This window comes from Procambarus clarkii, chromosome 40, assembly GCF_040958095.1.
Source record: "Procambarus clarkii isolate CNS0578487 chromosome 40, FALCON_Pclarkii_2.0, whole genome shotgun sequence".
NCBI classification, from domain to species: Eukaryota; Metazoa; Arthropoda; class Malacostraca; order Decapoda; family Cambaridae; genus Procambarus; species Procambarus clarkii.
Genome location: NC_091189.1, coordinates 41,335,269 through 41,357,143, shown reverse-complemented (window position 1 = coordinate 41,357,143; position 21,875 = coordinate 41,335,269). Strand labels below are relative to the sequence as shown.

Sequence of the window (21,875 nt, the reverse complement as noted above, 5' to 3'; positions counted from 1 at the left end):
CAAGTGTCCAGGCCAGCAAGTGTCCAGGCCAGCAAATGTCCAGGCCAGCAAGTGTCCAGGCCAGCAAGTGTCCAGACCAACAAGTGTCCAGATCAACAAGTGTCCATGCAGACCAGCAAGTGTCCAGGCCAGAAAGTGTCCAGGCCAGCAAGTGTCCAGGCCAGCAAGTGTCCAGGCCAGAAAGTGTCCAGGCCAACAAGTGTCCAGACCACCAAGTGTCCATGCAGACCAGCAAATGTCCAGACCAACAAGTGTCCAGACCAACAAGTGTCCATGCAGACCAGCAAGTGTCCAGACCAACAAGTGTCCAGACCAGCAAGTGTCCAGACCAGCAAGTGTCCAGAATAGCAAGTGTCCAGGCTAGCAAGTGTCCAGGCCAGCAAGTGTCCAGGCCAGTAAGTGTCCAGACCAGCAAGTGTCCAGGCCAGCAAGTGTCCAAGCCATCAAGTGTCCAGACCAGCAAGTGTCCAGACCAGCAAGTGTCCAGACCAACAAGTGTCCATGCAGACCAGCAAGTGTCCAGAATAGCAAGTGTCCAGGCCAGAAGGTGTCCAGGCCAGCAAGTGTCCAGACCAGCAAGTGTCCAGGCCAGCAAGTGTCCAAGCCAGCAAGTGTCCAGACCAGCAAGTGTCCAGACCAGCAAGTGTCCAGATCAGCAAGTGTCCAAGCCAGCAAGTGTCCAGGCCAGCAAGTGTCCAGACCCGCAAGTGTCCAGACCAGCAAGTGTCCAGGCCAGCAAGTGTCCATGCAGACCAGCAAGTGTCCAAGCCAGCAAGTGTCCAGGCCAGCAAGTGTCCAGGCCAGCAAGTGTCCAGGCCAGCAAGTGTCCAGGCCAGCAAGTGTCCAGACCAAAAAGTGTCCAGACCAGCAAGTGTCCAGATCAGCAAGTGTCCAGACCAGCAAGTGTCCAGACCAGCAAGTGTCCAGACCAGCAAGTGTCCAGACCAACAAGTGTCCATGCAGACCAGCAAGTGTCCAGACCAGCAAGTGTCCAGACCAGCAAGTGTCCAGACCAGCAAGTGTCCAGACCAACAAGTGTCCAGACCAACAAGTGTCTAGACCAACAAGTGTCCAGGCCAGCAAGTGTCCAGACCAACAAGTGTCCAGACCAACAAGTGTCTAGACCAACAAGTGTCCAGGCCAGCAAGTGTCCAGACCAACAAGTGTCCAGACCAACAAGTGTCTAGACCAACAAGTGTCCAGACCAGCAAGTGTCCAGACCAACAAGTGTCCAGACCAACAAGTGTCCATGCAGACCAGCAAGTGTCCAGAATAGCAAGTGTCCAGGCCAGCAAGTGTCCAGGCCAGCAAGTGTCCAGACCAGCAAGTGTCAAGGCCAGCAAGTGTCCAGACCAGCAAGTGTCAAGGCCAGTAAGTGTCCAGGCCAGTAAGTGTCCAGGCCAGCAAGTGTCCAGGCCAGCAAGTGTCCAGGCCAGTAAGTGTCCAGGCCAGCAAGTGTCCAGGCCAGCAAGTGTCCAGGCCAGCAAGTGTCCAGGCCAGAAAGTGTCAAAGCAAGAAAGTGTCCAGACCAGCAAGTGTGCAGGCCAGAAAGTGTCCAGACCAGCAAGTGTACAGACCAGCAAGTGTCCAGACCAACAAGTGTCCAGACCAACAAGTGTCCAGACCAGCAAGTGTCCAGACCAACATGTGTCCAGACCAACAAGTGTCCAGACCAGCAAGTGTACAGACCAGCAAGTGTCCAGACCAACAAGTGTCCAGGCCAGCAAGTGTCCAGACCAACAAGTGTCCAGGCCAGAAAGTGTCCAAGCAAGAAAGTGTTAAAACATTTAAATACAGTATTTACGCCCTTTAAGTTCGTTTTTCTCCATAGTACGAACGACGACAGCCCGCGGCGTCGAGCCATGCGCAGTGTTTTCTGCAGGACGAATAAGGAGATGGCTGTTGTCATTTTTTTACCTATGATGGACGAGCAATGATGCCAATTGTAATTTTGTCCCGAAAATGGGCAAGGATAATGTTCTTTCCCCAGGACAAACAAGTTGAATCGCAGTTGTTTTTTATCGTAGAATGGGTTACTGTACAGGATTTAGTGAGGGTTTGTTTTTACTAGGACAAGGGAAGCTACGGGCGTACCTGGAGGCGCAGGAGGCCGGATGTGATCTGGAGGAGGTAAGCTACTCCTCCCTCCTTCCCTCTCTCCCACCCTGCACGGATTTAGGGTAGAGGTGAGGGAGGGGTGAAGGAGGGGTGAGGGAAGGGTGAGGGAGGGATGAGGGAGGTGTGAGGGTGAGGCTGCCTCATAACTACACTGTTGTGAGGCAGCCTCCCCCACTCTACACTGTTATGAGGCAGCCACTCCCACTCTACACTGTTATGAGGCAGCCTTCCCCACTCTACACTGTTATGAGGCAGCCACCCCCACTCTACACTGTTATGAGGCAGCCTCCCCCACTCTACACTGTTATGAGGCAGTCACTCCCACTCTACACTGTTATGAGGCAGCCTCCCCCACTCTACACTGTTATGAGGCAGTCACTCCCACTCTACACTGTTATGAGGCAGTCACTCCCACTCTGCACTGTTATGAGGCTGCCACTCACACTCTACACTGTTATGAGGCAGCCTCTCCCACTCTACACTGTTATGAGGCAGCCTCCCCCACTCTACACTGTTATGAGGCAGCCACTCCCACTCTACACTGTTATGAGGCAGTCACTCTCACTCTACACTGTTATGAGGCAGCCTCCCCACTCTACACTGTTATGAGGCAGTCACTTTCACTCTACACTGTTATGAGGCAGCCTCCCCCACTCTACACTGTTATGAGGCAGTCACTCCCACTCTACACTGTTATGAGGCAGCCTCCCCCACTCTACACTGTTATGAGGCAGTCACTCCCACTCTACACTGTTATGAGGCAGTCACTCCCACTCTGCACTGTTATGAGGCTGCCACTCACACTCTACACTGTTATGAGGCAGCCTCTCCCACTCTACACTGTTATGAGGCAGCCTCCCCCACTCTACACTGTTATGAGGCAGCCACTCCCACTCTACACTGTTATGAGGCAGTCACTCTCACTCTACACTGTTATGAGGCAGCCTCCCCCACTCTACACTGTTATGAGGCAGCCTCCCCCACTCTATACTGTTATGAGGCAGCCTCCCCCACTCTACACTGTTATGAGGCAGTCACTCCCACTCTACACTGTTATGAGGCAGCCACTCCCACTCTACACTGTTATGAGGCAGTCACTCTCACTCTACACTGTTATGAGGCAGCCTCCCCCACTCTACACTGTTATGAGGCAGTCACTCCCACTCTACACTGTTATGAGGCAGCCTCCCCCACTCTACACTGTTATGAGGCAGTCACTCCCACTCTACACTGTTATGAGGCAGTCACTCCCACTCTGCACTGTTATGAGGCTGCCACTCACACTCTACACTGTTATGAGGCAGCCTCTCCCACTCTACACTGTTATGAGGCAGCCTCCCCCACTCTACACTGTTATGAGGCAGCCACTCCCACTCTACACTGTTATGAGGCAGTCACTCTCACTCTACACTGTTATGAGGCAGCCTCCCCACTCTACACTGTTATGAGGCAGTCACTTTCACTCTACACTGTTATGAGGCAGCCTCCCCCACTCTACACTGTTATGAGGCAGTCACTCCCACTCTACACTGTTATGAGGCAGTCACTCCCACTCTGCACTGTTATGAGGCTGCCACTCACACTCTACACTGTTATGAGGCAGCCTCTCCCACTCTACACTGTTATGAGGCAGCCTCCCCCACTCTACACTGTTATGAGGCAGCCTCCCACACTCTACACTGTCATGAGGCAGCCTCAACCACTCTACACTGTATTATGAGGCAGCCTCCTTCACTCTACACAGTCATGAGGCAGCCTCTCCCACTCTACACTGTTATGAGGCAGCCTCTCCCACTCTACATTCTTATGAGGCAGCCTCTCCCACTCTACATTCTTATGAGGCAGCCACTCTCACTCTACACTGTTATGAGGCAGCCTCCCCCACTCTACACTGTCATGAGGCAGCCTCTCCCACTCTACACTGTTATGAGGCAGCCCTCCCACTCTACATTCTTATGAGGCAGCCACTCCCACTCTACACTGTTATGAGGCAGCCTCCCCCACTCTACACTGTATTATGAGGCAGCCTCCCCCACTCTACACTGTTATGAGGCAGCCTCCCCTTCTCTACACTGTTATGATGCGGCCTCTCCCACTCTACACTGTTATGAGGCAGCCTCCCCCACGCTACACTGTATTATGAGGCAGCCTCCCCCACTCTACACTGTTATGAGGCAGCCTCCCCTTCTCTACACTGTTATGATGCGGCCTCTCCCACTCTTCACTGTTATGAGGCAGACACTCCCACTCTACACTGTTATGAGGCAGCCTCCCCTACTCTACACTGTTATGAGGCCGCCACTCCCACTCTACACTGTTATGAGGCAGCCACTCCCACTCTACACTGTTATGAGGCAGCCATCGCTACTCTACACTGTTATGAGGCCGCCTCCCCCACTCTACACTGATATGAGGCAGCCACTCCCACTCTACACTGTTATGAAACAGCCTCTCCCACTCTACACTGTTATGAGGCAGCCGCTCCCACTCTACACTGTTTTGAGGCAGCCTCCCCCACTCTACACTGTTATGAGGCAGCCACTCCCACTCTACACTGTTATGAGGCTGCCTCCCCCACTCTACACTGTTATGAGGCAGCCTCCCCTACTCTACACTGTTATGAGGCAGCCACTCCCACTCTACACTGTTATGAGGCCGCCTCCCCCACTCTACACTGTTATGAGGCAGCCTCCCCTTCTCTACACTGTTATGATGCGGCCTCTCCCACTCTTCACTGTTATGAGGCAGCCACTCCCACTCTAAACTGTTATGAGGCAGCCACTCCCACTCTACACTGTTATGAGGCAGCCTCCCCCACTCTACACTGTCATGAGGCAGCCTCCCCCACTCTACACTGTTATGAGGCAGCCTCCCCCACTCTACACTGTCATGAGGCAGGCTCTCCCACTCTACACTGTTATGAGGCCGCCTCCCCCACTCTACACTGTTATCAGGCAGCCTACCCCACTCTACACTGTTATGAGGCAGCCACTCCCACTCTACACTGTTATGAGGCAGCCTCCCACTCTACACTGTTATGAGGCAGCCTCTCCCACTTTACACTGTTATGAGGCAGCCTCTCCCACTCTACACTGTTATGAGGCTGCCACTCCCACTCTACACTGGTATGAGGCAGCCTCCCCCACTCTACACTGTTATGAGACAGTAACTCCCACTCTACACTGTTTTGAGGCAGCCACTCCCACTCTACACTGTTATGAGGCAGCCTCTCCCACTCTACACTGATATGAGGCAGCCTCTCCCACTCTACACTGTTATGAGGCAGCCTCCCCCACTCTACACTGTCATGAGGCAGCCTCAACCACTGTACACTGTATTATGAGGCAGCCTCCTTCACTCTACACTGTCATGAGGCAGCCTCTCCCACTCTACACTATTATGAGGCAGCCTCTCCCACTCTACATTCTTATGAGGCAGCCTCTCCCACTCTACATTCTTATGAGGCAGCCACTCTCACTCTACACTGTTATGAGGCAGCCTCCCCCACTCTACACTGTCATGAGGCAGCCTCTCCCACTCTACACTGTTATGAGGCAGCCTCTCCCACTCTACATTCTTATGAGGCAGCCACTCCCACTCTACACTGTTATGAGGCAGCCGCCCCCACTCTACACTGTATTATGAGGCAGCCTCCCCCACTCTACACTGTTATGAGGCAGCGTCCCTCACTCTACACTGTTATGAGGCAGCCACTCCCACTCTACACTGTTATGAGGCAGCCTCCTCTACTCTACACTGTTATGAGGCCGCCACTCCCACTCTACACTGTTATGAAGCAGCCACTCCCACTCTACACTGTTATGAGGCCGCCTCCCCCACTCTACACTGATATGAGGCAGCCACTCCCACTCTACACTGTTATGAGGCAGCCTCTCCCACTCTACACTGTTATGAGGCAGCCGCTCCCACTCTACACTGTTTTGAGGCAGCCTCACCCACTCTACACTGTTATGAGGCAGCCACTCCCACTCTACACTGTTATGAGGCTGCCTCCCCCACTCTACACTGTTATGAGGCAGCCTCCCCTACTCTACACTGTTATGCGGCAGCCACTCCCACTCTACACTGTTATGAGGCCGCCTCCCCCACTCTACACTGTTATGAGGCAGCCTCCCCTTCTCTACACTGTTATGATGCGGCCTCTCCCACTCTTCACTGTTATGAGGCAGCAACTCCCACTCTAAACTGTTATGAGGCAGCCACTCCCACTCTACACTGTTATGAGGTAGCCTCCCTCACTCTACACTGTCATGAGGCAGGCTCTCCCACTCTACACTGTTATGAGGCCGCTTCCCCCACTCTACACTGTTATCAGGCAGCCTCCCCCACTCTACACTGTTATGAGGCAGCCACTCCCACTCTACACTGTTATGAGGCAGCCTCCCACACTCTACACTGTTATGAGGCAGCCTCTCCCACTTTACACTGTTATGAGGCAGCCTCTCCCACTCTACACTGTTATGAGGCAGCCACTCCCACTCTACACTGTTATGAGGCAGCCTCCCCCACTCTACACTGTTATGAGGCAGCCACTCCCACTCTACACTGTTATGAGGCAGCCTCCCCCACTCTACACTGTTATGAGGCAGCCTCTCCCACTCTACACTGTTATGAGGCAGCCACTCCCACTCTACACTGTTATGTGGCAGCCTCTCCCACTCTACACTGATATGAGGCAGCCTCTCCCACTCTACACTGTCATGAGGCAGCCTCCCCCTTCTCTACACTCTCATGAGGCAGCCGCCCCCACACTGCACTATTATGAGGCAGCTACTTCCACTGTTATGAGGCAGCCTCCCCTACTCTACACTGTTATGAGGCAGCCTCTCCCACTCTACACTGTTATGAGGCAGCCACTCCCACTCTACACTGTTATGAGGCAGCCTCCCCCACTCTACACTGTTATGAGGCAGCCTCTCCCACTCTACTCTGTTATGAGGCAGCCTCCTCCACTCTACACTCTTGTCAGGCAGCCTCCTCCACTCTACACTGTTATGAGGCAGCCACTCCCACTCTACACTGTTATGAGGCAGCCACTCCCACTCTACACTGTTATGAGGCAGCCTCACCCACTCTACACTGTTATGAGGCAGCCACTCCCACTCTACACTGTTATGAGGCAGCCTCCTCCACTCTACACTGTTATGAGGCAGCCTCTCCCACCTTACACTGTTATGAGGCCGCCTCCCCCACTCTACACTGTTATGAGGCAGCCTCTCCCAATCTACACTGTTATGAGGCAGCCTCTCCCACTCTACACTGTTCAGAGGCCGCCTCCCCCACTCTACACTGTTATGAGGCAGCCTCCCCACTCTACACTGTTATGAGGCAGCCACTCCTACTCTACACTATTATGAGGCAGCCTCTTCCACACTACACTGTTATGAGGCAGCCCCCTCCACTCTACACTGTTATGAGTGTTACGGCCCTCTCGGGTCGCAACCGAGTTCTTTCTCTGATGTTAGTAGAGTAAGGGTATCCGGCCCCAAGCTAGTAGTGGCTTTCAAGGGATGTGATCCGTAACGCAAGTAAAATAAAAGGGGAAGGGAAATAAAGGCAAAAACTTAATAATGTAATTATCACCATCACCATAAATACTATATAAAAGATTACACGGGGGGGAGGGGGAATAAACACTAGAATGTACAACAATGTCTTCTTCTGAAGAGTCTAGACGTTCACGGTGCTCACGATTCTAAGTTCTTGGTGCTCTTGTGGCCTCACTATGAATCCTTCGATCCTCTTGAGTCTACCCTGGCCACAGGCCAGCCAAATCACAGTTCCACTGGGGGCACCGTCGTGGAGGCCATCAACCACAAGTCCAGCCGGTAGCTGGCAGGTTCCAATCAGCGACGCTGGTAAGGCCACTCCACGATCGATACTAAGGTCACGAACCCTAGTCAGGAGCCTCGTGTGATCCCACAGACCACTCTCCTTGCCACAACACCCCAGTGGTTAAGCGTCTCCACCAGTCAGTCCCGGGTACTACAATCCCTCAACTGCCACGTCACAGGCAGGGTAACACCACAGTGTTCATCCGGTGTTCATTCGACTCACAGCTGCTGCAGCAAACACTTGGAGACAAGATGGCTGCCTTGGGTAGACTCACTCAACGTTCATTACAGCAGTCCCAGGTCGACTCTGCAATCAGACACGTCATCAATAATCGGGACACTCTAGGGCACGTCACTTACCGGCTCAGACCCAAACGCCCATCTATCCACTCCATAGATGGCATTGCTGTCTAAGCTCCACCTCACCAGAGGTCAGCAGCGGCTGTGTTATGAGCTGATTAGGACGGGAAACTTGCCCTTGTGGCTGGTATTTCCTGTCCTCACTTGATGGCACCGTCCATTTGGAGGGGGTTTCGGGAGCTGACCCACAGATGGCGTGGTCGTCACTGCTCCGTGCTCGGACGTTGGACTCGGGTCCGTAACACCTCCCCACCAAAAAGAATTTGGCTTGGGGTTCTAAAAAGAGAAACACAAACCAAATTAGTACGGGGACACAACTCCAAATGGACTCACGTACATTATGAACTGGAATTGCGAGGATGTCTAGTCCACAGAACTGTACCACTGGGCAACTCTGGCACAAAGGAAACTTGCAGATGGAAGGCAATGACCTGCCTGATGTAATCGTCCACATTTCCACTGCGATGTCAAGCAGGGGCATAATCTCACATCTCTCGAGTAAGGATCGGTGTAGACACGATCTGGGGCGACTCGACACCTCCCTGTGTCGTGGCACCGTTGATGGCTGGTTACAGACGGCATTTCTAGTACCGGTCCGATAGTCCTTCAGGGAGACGGGAACCTGGAATACAGGAGTCGGATTATTCAGAGTGACAGCGACTGTGGGTTAGTCAGTACTTACTGCACACTCGCTTACTAGGCCTACACCTAGTTCCAACGGAGCTGCTTGTACACCGCAGATGGAGTCTGCTCTGCCACCGTCAGGTCGACCAACGTTCCACATAACGCTGAATCCAGGCTCAGCCATCACGCGGGGGGTGTCAACCTGTCGGAAACAATCACTCATAATATCACATCTCGTACCTCCTGTATCTACCATCACCTTCCAGGTCCCTCCTTTGACTGCATCACTCGCAGTGCAAATCTCCAATCCCTGGGATCTCTTCACGATGTTCATGGGAGCCATCATCTGTCGGGTCGTCCACTGGTCCTTACTGAGAACACACACAAGAACAAAAAATACCGCTAGGAAACATTTGGTTAACTTAGGGACAAGTTTTCTGAGCTTGAAATGTCCATAGCCGGCTATAACCATTAGCCTGGTTTGGACCGAAGAGGGCACTAGACCTTTCGTATATACCTCACATACCTCCGACGTCTGGGGAATCTCTGGCCGGTTCAATGAACGTGGTATCTTGCCATACCCCAAGTACTCAGGTGCCTTCGCTCCAGACTCGTTGGTATCCGTGGGTGCTTGCACACGAGACCTCTCTTCATGCTTAGTTGCTTCTGCTACCTTAACCGCATGTTCCCCGTCGGGAGACGATTCAGGAGACTCTGCTAGAACGTTCTCAATCTGTCGGGTAGAGGACAAATTAAACATATTATTTTCCGGGTCTGTCCGTACCTGGATATTACCAACGCCTGCCGTTACCTCGGACCTTGCTGTTCCGGCTGACTCGTCCGCGACCTTGGGAAGATTGTAGCTCCAATCTGTCACCAAGTCGTTGGCTAGTATCACGTCGATCCCAGCTATAGGCAGGGTATCGACTACTGCCAACGCACATGTGCCGCTGAAGTAAGGCGAGTCGAGATGTACCGGCACTAAGGGGGCGATGTACTGTGTCCTAGGAAACCCAACCAGGATAACCTTTTGTCTCCCTTCCACACTCACTCCCTCGGGTAACGAGTTTTTCACGATCAGGGACTGGGCTGCTCCACTATCTCTGAGCACTACAACAGATCTACCAGTATGACCACTCGATACATACATGTTTGAAGTGTGAGGGGAAAACAATCTGGGTTCTTCCTGCGTAATCGTAGACTGGCTTCCTGCTGGTGGTGTTACACAGCTCATCAACATCACCTCCCGACGTGCGCCGCTACCTCTTCTGCCTCGGCACATAGCAGCTACATGCCCTTTCTGCCCACAAGTCCAGCACACCACATTCCTCCTCGGACTCCGGTATTTCGGACTGCTAGGACTAGTCCTTCGAGGGCTATTTGGGGGCGTCTTCTTAGCGCTTTGTGGGACGGGTCTCTCCTCTTCCTGATGAGGTTTGTCAAACCGGCGGGGGTAATTCCTTGGGACGTACTTAGCAGAAGGCCTGTGCGTCAGGATGTATTCCTCAGCCATGGTGGCTGCCGCACTCAAGGTCCCCACCTGCTGCTCCTCTAAGTACGTCTTCAGGTCTCCAGACAAACAATCCTTGAAGTCCTCTAACAGTATGAGCTGCTCGAGGTCTTCTTTGGTCTCCACCTTCCGAGAGGCACACCATTCCTGGAAAAGTCGCTCCTTGATAGTGGCGAATTCGGTGAAAGTGTGCTCTGAGGTCTTTTTCAGGTTCCTGAACTTCTGCCTGTAAGCCTCAGGTACCAACTGGTACGCCATGAGCACTACCTTCTTCACCTTGTCGTAATCGCCAGAGTCATCAAGGGACAACGTGGAGTAGGCGACTTGGGCCTTCCCAGTCAAGACTGACTGTATCATGATGGCCCAATTCTCCCTTGGCCACTCCAAAGATACTGCGACTTTCTCGAAGGCCACGAAGAACTTTGAAACTTCCTTCTCGTTGAACTTTGGGACCATTTTGATGTTCCTCACCGGATCGAAAAGGCTTGTGTCCGTCGTTTGCCTCCGACCACCGCCTAACCGCAATACTTCTAGCTCATGTTGTCTCTCTCTTTCCTCTCGGTCTCGTCGTTCTTGCCTGTCTCGTTCTTCTCTCTCTCGTTTCTCTTCTCTTTCTCGTTCTTTTTCTCGTTCTTCTTTTTCTCTCTCTCGCTCTTCTCTCTCTCGTTTCTCTTCTCTTTCTCGCTCTTCTCTCTCTCTTTCTCGTTCTTCTCTTCTTTCTTCTCTTTCTAATTCTAAACGCCTCATCGCCAATTCTTTTTCTTTTAATTCTCGTTCTATTTCTAACTTCTTCGATTCTATCTCACGATTTATTTCCAGGGCACGCATTTTGACTGTAAGTAAACTTATATTTAGCTCACCTGCATCACTGTCAATGTCACTGCCTTTATCTTCCTTTTCAGTGGAAGCTACTTCTTCACTTTCTTTTGTACCTTGTGCCTCACTTTCCTGTTTCTCATCGGCCTTGAAATGCCGGTGAACCTTGGACAAGATCTCCACCCGGGAATCACTGGTACGTATCTTGATCTCCAGGTAGGCACTCACCAGTACGAGTTCCTGTTTGCCCAGATATTTCAATCTGGCAAGACAGTCCTCCCTGTTCAGAAAAGCCTGAACATCGTCCAGATCGTCGATGGTCGCTTTTTCTGCCATTGTCACTAGCACACTAGCTCTTAACACACCGCTTTCGTTAGCACTTAACGCACCGGGCACTGTTCTACGTCAATATTGCACTTTATTGCACCAAACACTGCACTTGCCAATATTGCACGTAATTACACCGGGCACCGCGCTACACAATATTGCACTTAATCACAGCGAGCACCTCGCTCTACAATATTGCACTGAGTCACACTGAGCACCGCACTACACAATACTGCACTTAATCACAGCGAGCACCGCACTGCACAATATTGCACTTAGTCACTCCGAGCAGCGCACAGGACGTATAAAGTCCTAATAGTCACACACAGGGGGAATTATTTACAGGGATTACGCCACTTCACCACCCTTGTCAAACATACTTGACAAGGGGTCGGATCCCGCTGGGGATGCCAATTATGTTACGGCCCTCTCGGGTCGCAACCGAGTTCTTTCTCTGATGATAGTAGAGTAAGGGTATCCGGCCCCAAGCTAGTAGTGGCTTTCAAGGGATGTGATCCGTAACGCAAGTAAAATAAAAGGGGAAGGGAAATAAAGGCAAAAACTTAATAATGTAATTATCACCATCACCATAAATACTATATAAAAGATTACACGGGGGGGGGGGGGGGGGAGGGTATAAACACTAGAATGTACAACAATGTCTTCTTCTGAAGATTCTAGACGTTCACGGTGTTCACGATGCTAAGTTCTTGGTGCTCTTGTGGCCTCACTATGAATCCTTCGATCCTCTTGAGTCTACCCTGGCCACAGGCCAGCCAAATCACAGTTCTACTGGGGGCACCACCGTGGAGGCCATCAACCACAAGTCCATCCGGTAGCTGGCAGGTTCCAATCAGCGACGCTGGTAAGGCCACTCCACGATCGATACTAAGGTTGCGAACCCTAGTCAGGAGCCTCGTGTGATCCCACAGACCACTCTCCTTGCCACAACACCCCAGTGGTTAAGCGTCTCCACCAGTCAGTCCCGGGTACTACAATCCCTCAACTGCCACGTCACAGGCAGGGTAACACCACAGTGTTCATCCGGGGAGCGACTCACAGCTGCTGCAGCAAACACTTGGAGACAAGACGACTGCCTTGGGTAGACTCACTCAATGTTCATTACAGCAGTCCCAGGTCGACTCTGCAATCAGACACGTCATCAATAATCAGGACACTCTAGGGCACGTCACTTACCGGCTCAGACCAAAACGCCCATCTATCCACTCCATAGATGGCGTTGCTGTCTAAGCTCCACCTCACCAGAGGTCAGCAGCGGCTGTGTTATGAGCTGATTAGGATGGGAAACTTGCCCTTGTGTCTGGTATTTCCTGTCCTCACTTGATAGCACCGTCCATTTGGAGGGGGTTTCGGGAGCTGACCCACAGATGGCGTGGTCGTCACTGCTCTGTGCTTGGACGTTGGACTCGGGTCCGTAACAATGAGGCAGCCTCTCACACTCTACACTGTTATGAGGCCGCCTCCCTTACTCTACACTGTTATGAGGCAGCCTCCCCACTCTACACTGTTATGAGGCAGCCACTCCCACTCTACACTATTATGAGGCAGCCTCTTCCACACTACACTGTCATGAGGCAGCCACTCCTACTCTACACTGTTATGAGGCAGCCTCTCCAACTCTACACTGTTATGAGGCAGCCACTCCCACTCTACACTGTTATGAGGCAGCCTCTCCCACTCTATACTGTTATGAGGCAGCCTCTCCCACTCTACACTGTTATGAGGCAGCCTCCCCCACTCTACACTGTTATGAGCCAGCCACTCCCACTCTACACTATTATGAGGCAGCCACTCCTGCTCTACACTGTTCTGAGGCAGCCTCCCCCACTCTACACTGTTATGAGGAAGCCTTTCCTACTCTACAATATTATGTGGCAGCCACTCCTACTCTACACTGTTATGAGGCAGCCTCCCCCACTCTACACTATCATGAAGCAGCCACTCCCACTCTACAATGTTATGAGGCAGCCTCCCCCACTCTACACTGTTATGAGGCAGCCTTACCCACTCTACACTGGTATGAGGCAGCCACTCCCACTCTAAACTGTTATGAGGCAGTCACTCCCACTCTACACTGTTATGAGGCAGCCACTCCCAATCTACACTGTTATGAGGCAGCCTCTCCCACTCTACACTGTTATGTGGCAGCCTCTCCCACTCTACACTGTTATGAGGCAGCCACTCCCACTCTACACTGTTATGAGGCAGCCTCCCCCCACTCTACACTGTTATGAGACAGCCTCCCCCCACTCTACACTGTTATGAGACAGCCTCCCACACACTACACGGTTATGAGGCAGCCACTCCCACTCTACACTGTTATGAGGCAGCCTCCCCCACTCTACACTGTTATGAGGCAGCCTCCCCCACTTTACACTGTTATGAGGCTGCCTCCCACACTCTACACTGTTATAAGGCAGCCTCTCATACTCAACTCTGTTATGAGGCAGACACTCCCACTCTACACTGTTATGAGGCAGCTTTTCCCACTCTACACTGTTAAGAGGCAGCCTCCCCCACTCTACACTGTGTTATGAGGCAGCCTCTCCCAGTCTACACCTTATTATGAGGCAGCCTCCCCCACTCTACACTGTTATGAGGCAGCATCCCCCACTCTACACTGTGTTATGAGGCAGCCTCTCCCAGTCTACACTGTATTATGAGGCAGCCTCCTCCACTCTACACTGTTATCAGGCAGCCTCCCCCACTCTACACTGTTATGAGGCAGCCACTCCCACTCTACACTGTTATGAGGCAGCCACTCCCACTCTACACTGTTATGAGGCAGCCTCCCCCACTCTACACTGATATGAGGCAGCCACTCCCACTCTACACTGTTATGAGGCAGCCTCCTCCACTCTACAATGTTATGAGGCAGCCTCTCCCACTCTACACTGTTATGAGGCCGCCTTCCTCACTCTACACTGTTATGAAACAGCCTCCCCACTCTACACTGTTATGAGGAAGCCAATCCCACTCTAAACTATTATGAGGCAGCCTCTTCCACACTACACTGTTATGAGGCAGCCACTCCTACTCTACACTGTTATGAGGCAGCTTCTCCCACTCTACACTGTTATGAGGCAGCCACTCCCACTCTACACTGTTATGAGGCAACCACTCCCACTCTACACTGTTATGAGGCAGCCACTCCCACTCTACACTGTTATGAGGCAGCCTCTCCCACTCTACACTGTCATGAGGCAGCCTCCCCCACTCTACACTGTGTTATGAGGCAGCCTCTTCCACACTATACTGTTATGAGGCAGCCACTCCCACTCTACACTATTATGAGGCAGCCTCTTCCACACTACACTGTTATGAGGCAGCCACTCCTACTCTACACTGTTATGAGGCAGCTTCTCCCACTCTACACTGTTATGAGGCAGCCACTCCCACTCTACACTGTTATGAGGCAACCACTCCCACTCTACACTGTTATGAGGCAGCCACTCCCACTCTACACTGTTATGAGGCAGCCTCTCCCACTCTACACTGTCATGAGGCAGCCTCCCCCACTCTACACTGTGTTATGAGGCAGCCTCTTCCACACTATACTGTTATGAGGCAGCCACTCCTACTCTACACTGTTATGAGGCAGCTTCTCCCACTCTACACTGTTATGAGGCAGCCACTCCCACTCTACACTGTTATGAGGCAGCCTCTCCCACTCTACACTGTTATGAGGCAGCCTCCCCCACTCTACACTGTTATGAGGCAGCCTCTCCCACTCTACACTGTTATAAGGCTGCCTCCCCCACTCTACACTGTTATGAGGCAGCCTCCCCCACTGTACACTGTTATGAGGCAGCCACTCCCACTCTACACTGTTATGAGGCAGCCAGTCCCACTCTACACTGTTATGAGGCAACCACTCCCACTCTACACTGTTATGAGGCAGCCACTCCCACTCTACACTGTTATGAGGCAGCCTCTCCCACTCTACACTGTCATGAGGCAGCCTCCCCCACTCTACACTGTGTAATGAGGCAGCCTCTCCCAGTCTACACTGTATTATGAGGCAGCCTCCCCCACTCAACACTGTTATGAGGCAGCCTCTCCCACTCTACTTTGTTATGAGGCAGCCTCCCCCACTCTACACTGTTATGAGGCAGCCTCCTCCACTCTACACTGTTATGAGGCAGCCTCCCCCCACTCTACACTGTTATGAGGCAGCCACTCGCACTCTACAGTATTATGAAGCAGCCTATCCCTCTCTACACTGTTATGAGGCAGCCTCCCCCACTCTGCACTGTGTAATGAGGCAGCCACTCCCACTCTACACTGTTATGAGGCAGCCTCCCCCACTCTACACTGATATGAGGCAGCCACTCCCACTCTACACTGTTATGAGGCAGCCTCCTCCACTCTACAATGTTATGAGGCAGCCTCTCCCACTCTACACTGTTATGAGGCCGCCTCCCCCACTCTACACTGTTATGAGGCAGCCTCCCCACTCTACACTGTTATGAGGCAGCCACTCCTACTCTACACTGTTATGAGGCAGCTTCTCCCACTCTACACTGTTATGAGGCAGCCACTCCCACTCTACACTGTTATGAGGCAACCACTCCCACTCTACACTGTTATGAGGCAGCCACTCCCACTCTACACTGTTATTAGGCAGCCTCTCCCACTCTACACTGTGTTATGAGGCAGCCTCTTCCACACTATACTGTTATGAGGCAGCCACTCCCACTCTACACTATTATGAGGCAGCCTCTTCCACACTACACTGTTATGAGGCAGCCACTCCTACTCTACACTGTTATGAGGCAGCTTCTCCCACTCTACACTGTTATGAGGCAGCCACTCCCTCTCTACACTGTTATGAGGCAGCCTCTCCCACTCTACACTGTTATGAGGCAGCCTCCCCCACTCTACACTGTTATGAGGCAGCCTCTCCCACTCTACACTGTTATAAGGCAGCCTCCCCCACTCTACACTGTTATGAGGCAGCCTCCCCCACTGTACACTGTTATGAGGCAGCCACTCCCACTCTACACTGTTATGAGGCAGCCACTCCCACTCTACACTGTTATGAGGCAACCACTCCCACTCTACACTGTTATGAGGCAGCCACTCCCACTCTACACTGTTATGAGGCAGCCTCTCCCACTCTACATTGTCATGAGGCAGCCTCCCCCACTCTACACTGTGTTATGAGGCAGCCTCTCCCAGTCTACACTGTATTATGAGGCAGCCTCCCCCACTCAACACTGTTATGAGGCAGCCTCTCCCACTCTACATTGTTATGAGGCAGCCTCCCCCACTCTACACTGTTATGAGGCAGCCTCCCCCACCCTACACTGTTATGAGGCAGCCTCCCCTACTCTACACTGTTATGAGGCAGCCACTCGCACTCTACAGTATTATGAAGCAGCCTATCCCACTCTACACTGTTATGAGGCAGCCTCCCCCACTCTGCACTGTGTTATGAGGCAGCCTCTCCCACTCTACACTGTTTTATGAGGCAGCCTCTCCCACTCTACACAGTATTATGAGGCAGCCTCCCCTACTCTACACTGTTATGAGGCAACCACCCCCACTCTACACCGTTATGAGGCAGCCTCTCCCACTCTACACTGTTATGAGGCAGCCTCCCCCACTCTACACTGTTATGAGGCAGCCTACCCCACTCTACACTGTTATGAGGCAGCCTCCCCCACTCTACACTGTTATGAGGCAGCCTCCCCCACTCTACACTGTTATGAGGCAGCCTCCCCCACTCTACACTGTTATGAGGCAGCCACTCCCACTCTACACTGTTATGTGGCAGCCACTCCCACTCTACACTGTTATGAGGCAGCCTCCCCCACTCTACACTGTTATGAGGCAGCCTCCCCCACTCTACACTGTTATGAGGCAGCCTCCCCCACTCTACACTGTTATGAGGCAGCCTCCTCCACTCTACACTGTTATGAGGCAGCCACTCCCACTCTACACTGTTATGAGGCAGCCTCCCCCACTCTACACTGTTATGAGGCAGCCTCCCCCCTCTACACTGTTATGAGGCAGCCACTCCCACTCTACACTGTTACGAGGCAGCCTCTCCCACTCTACACTGTTATGAGGCAGCCTCCCCCACTCTAGTCGGTTATGAGGCAGCCACTCCCACTCTACACTGTTATGAGGCAACCTCCCCCACTCTACACTGTTATGAGGCAGCCTCCCCTAATCAACACTGTTATGAGGCAGCCACTCCCACTCTACACTGTTATGAGGCAGTCTCCCCCACTCTTCACTGTTATGAGGCAGCCACTGCCACTCTACACTGTTATGAGGCAGCCTCCCTCACTCTACACTGTTATGAGGCATCCTCCCCCACTCTACACTGTTATGAGGCAGCCTCCCCCACTGTACACTGTTATGAGGCAGCCTCCCCCACTCTACACTGTTATGAGGCAGCCTCCCCCACTCTACACTGTTAGGAGGCAGCCTGCCTCACTCTAGACTGTTATGATGCAGCCACTCCCACTCTACACTGTTATGAGGCAGCCTCCCCCACTCTACAATGTTATGAGGCAGCCTCCCCCACTCTACACTGTTATGAGGCAGCCTCCCCCACTCTACACTGTTATGAGGCAGCTTCCCCCACTCTACACTGTTATGAGGCAGCCACTCCCACTCTACACTGTTAGGAGGCAGCCTCCCCCACTCTACACTGTTATGAGGCAGCCACTCCCACTCTACACTGTTATGATGCAGCCTCTCCCACTCTACACTGTTATGAGGCAGCCACTCCCAATCTTCACTGTTATGAGGCAGCCTCTCCCACTCTACACTGTTATGAGGCAGCATCTCCCACTCTACACTTTTATGAGGCAGCCACTCCCACTCTACACTGTTATGAGGCAGCCACTCCCACTCTACACTGTTATGAGGCAGCCTCTCCCACTCTACACTGTCATGAGGCAGCCTCCCCCCACTCTACACTGTTATGAGGCAGCCTCCCCCACACTACACTGTTATGAGGCAGCCACTCCCACTCTACACTGTTATTAGGCAGCCTCCCCCACTCTACACTGTTATGAGGCAGCCTCCCCCACTCTACACTGTTATGAGGCAGCCTCCCCCACTCTACACTGTTATGAAGCAGCCTCTTCCACTCAACTCTGTTATGAGGCAGCCACTCCCACTCTACACTGTTATGAGGCAGCCTCCCCCACTCTACACTGTTATGAGGCAGCCTCCCCCACTCAACACTGTTTGAGGCAGCCTCCCCCACTCTACACTGGTATGAGGCAGCCTCCTCTACTCTACACTGTTATGAGGCAGCCACTCCCACTCTACACTGTTATGAGGCAGCCTCCCCCACTCTACACTGTTATGAGGCAGCCTCCCCCACTCTACACTGTTATGAGGCAGCCACTCCCACTCTACACTGTTATGAGGCAACCTCCCCCTCTCTTCACTGTCATGAGGCAGCCTCCCCCACTCTACACTGTTATGAGGCAGCCACTCCTACTCTACACTGTTATGAGGCAGCCTCCCCCACTCTACACTGTTATGAGGCAGCCACTCCCACTCTACACTGTTATGAGGCAGCCTCTCCTACTCTACACTGTTATGCGGCAGCCTCCCCCACTCTACACTGTTATGAGGCAGCCTCCCCCACTCTACACTGTTATGAGGCAGCCTCCCCCACTCTACACTGTTATGAGGCAGCCTCCCCCACTCTACACTGTTATGAGGCAGCCTCCCCCACTCTACACTGTTATGAGGCAGCCTCCCCTACTCTACACTGTTATGAGGCAGCCACTCCCACTCTACACTGTTATGAGGCAGCTTCCTAACTCTACACTGTTGTGAGGCAGCCTCCCCCACTCTACACTGTTATGAGGCAGCCTCCCCCACTCTACACTGTTATGAGGCAGCCTCCTCCACTCTACACTGTTATGAGGCAGCTACTCCCACTCTACAATGTTATGAGGCAGCCTTCCCCCACTCTACACTGTTATGAGGCAGCCACTCCAACTCTACACTGTTATGAGGCAGCCTCTCCCACTCTACACTGTTATGAGGCATCCACTCCCAATCTACACTGTTATGAGGCAGCCTCTCCCACTCTACACTGTTATGAGGCAGCCTCTCCCACTCTACACTGTTATGAGGCAGCCACTCCCACTCTACACTGTTATGAGGCAGCCACACCCACTCTACACTGTTATGAGGCAGCATCTCCCACTCTACACTGTCATGAGGCAGCCTCCCCCCACTCTACACTGTTATGAGGCAGCCTCCCCCACACTACACTGTTATGAGGCAGCCACTCCCACTCTACACTGTTATGAGGCAACCTTCCCCACTCTACACTGTTATGAGGCAGCCACCCCCACTCTACACTGTTATGAGGCAGTCTCCCCCACTCTACACTGTTATGAGGCAGCCTCTCCCACTCAACTCTGTTATGAGACAGCCACTCCCACTCTACACTGTTATGAGGCAGCTTCTCCCACTCAACACTGTTATGAGGCAGCCTCCCCCACTCTACACTGTGTTATGAGGCAGCCTCTCCCAGTCTACACTGTATTATGAGGCAGCCTCCCCCACTCTACACTGTTGTGAGGCAGCCTCCTCCACTCTACACTGTGTTATGAGGCAGCCTCTCCCAGTCTACACTGTATTATGAGGCAGCCTCCTCCACTCTACACTGTTATCAGGCAGCCTCCCCCACTCTACACTGTTATGAGGCAGCCACTCCCACTCTACACTGTTATGAGGCAGCCACTCCCACTCTACACTGTTATGAGGCAGCCTCCCCCACTCTACACTGTTATGAGGAAGCCACTCCCACTCTACACTGTTATGAGGCCGCCTCCCGCACTCTACACTGTTATGAGGCAGCCTCCCCACTCTACACTGTTATGAGGCAGCCTCTCCCTCTCTACACTGTGATGAGGCAGCTACTCCCACTCTACACTGTTATGAGGCCGCCTCTCCCACTCTACACTGTTATGGGGCAGCCTCCCCCAATCTACACTGTTATGAGGCAGCCTCCCACACTCTACACTGTTATAAGGCAGCCGCCCCCACTCTACACTGTTATGAGGCAGCCTTCCCCACTCTACACAGTTATGAGGCAGCCACTCCCACTCTACACTGTTATGAGGCAGCCACTCCCACTCTACACTGTTATGAGGGAGCCACTCCCACTCTACACTGTTATGAGGCAGCCACTCCCACTCTACACTTTTATGAGGCAGCCTCTCCCACTCTACACTGTTATGAGGCAGCCTCTCCCACTCTACACTGTGTTATGAGGCAGCCTCTCCCAGTCTACACTGTATTATGGGGCAGCCTCCCCCACTCTACACTGTTATGAGGCAGCCTCTCCCACTCTACTTTGTTATGAGGCAGCCTCCCCCACTCTACACTGTTATGAGGCAGCCTCCCCCACTCTACACTGTTATGAGGAAGCCACTCCCACTCTACACTGTTATGAGGCCGCCTCCCCCACTCTACACTGTTATGAGGAATCCTCCCCACTCTACACTGTTATGAGGCAGCCACTCGCACTCTACAGTATTATGAGACAGTCTATCCCACTCTACACTGTTATGAGGCAGCCTCCCCCACTCTGCACTGTGTTATGAGGCAGCCTCTCCCACTCTACAGTATTATGAAGCAGCCTATCCCACTCTACACTGTTATGAGGCAGCCTCCCCCACTCTGCACTGTGTTATGAGGCAGCCACTCCCACTCTACACTGTTTTATGAGGCAGCCTCTCCCACTCTACACTGTATTATGAGGCAGCCTCCCCTACTCTACACTGTTATGAGGCAGCCTCCCCCACTCTACACCGTTATGAGGCAGCCTCTCCCACTCTACACTGTTATGAGGCAGCCTCCCCCACTCTACACTGTTATGAGGCAGCCTACCCCACTCTACACTGTTATGAGGCAGCTTCCCCCACACTACACTGTTATGAGGCAGCCTCCCCCACTGTACACTGTTATGAGGCAGCCACTCCCACTCTACACTGTTATGAGGGAGCCACTCCCACTCTACACTGTTATGAGGCTGCCACTCCCACTCTACACTGTTATGAGACAGCCACTCCCACTCTACACTGTTATGATTCAGCCTCTCCCACTCTACACTGTGTTATGAGGCAGCCTCTCCCAGTCTACACTGTATTATGAGGCAGCCTCCCCCACTCTACACTGTTATGAGGCAGCCTCTCCCACTCTACTTTGTTATGAGGCAGCCTCCCCCACTCTACACTGTTATGAGGCAGCCT

The 21,875-nt window shown here is 52.7% G+C and overlaps 1 protein-coding gene across 1 annotated transcript; it reads left to right on the top strand.

Annotated features, from left to right (window-relative positions):
- Positions 1-35: 35 nt before the first annotated feature.
- Positions 36-1,187, top strand: LOC138372898 (platelet binding protein GspB-like). Its single transcript, XM_069338572.1, has one exon. It carries the CDS (start codon positions 36-38, stop codon positions 1,185-1,187), a length of 1,152 nt encoding a protein of 383 aa, XP_069194673.1.
- Positions 1,188-21,875: the final 20,688 nt, after the last annotated feature.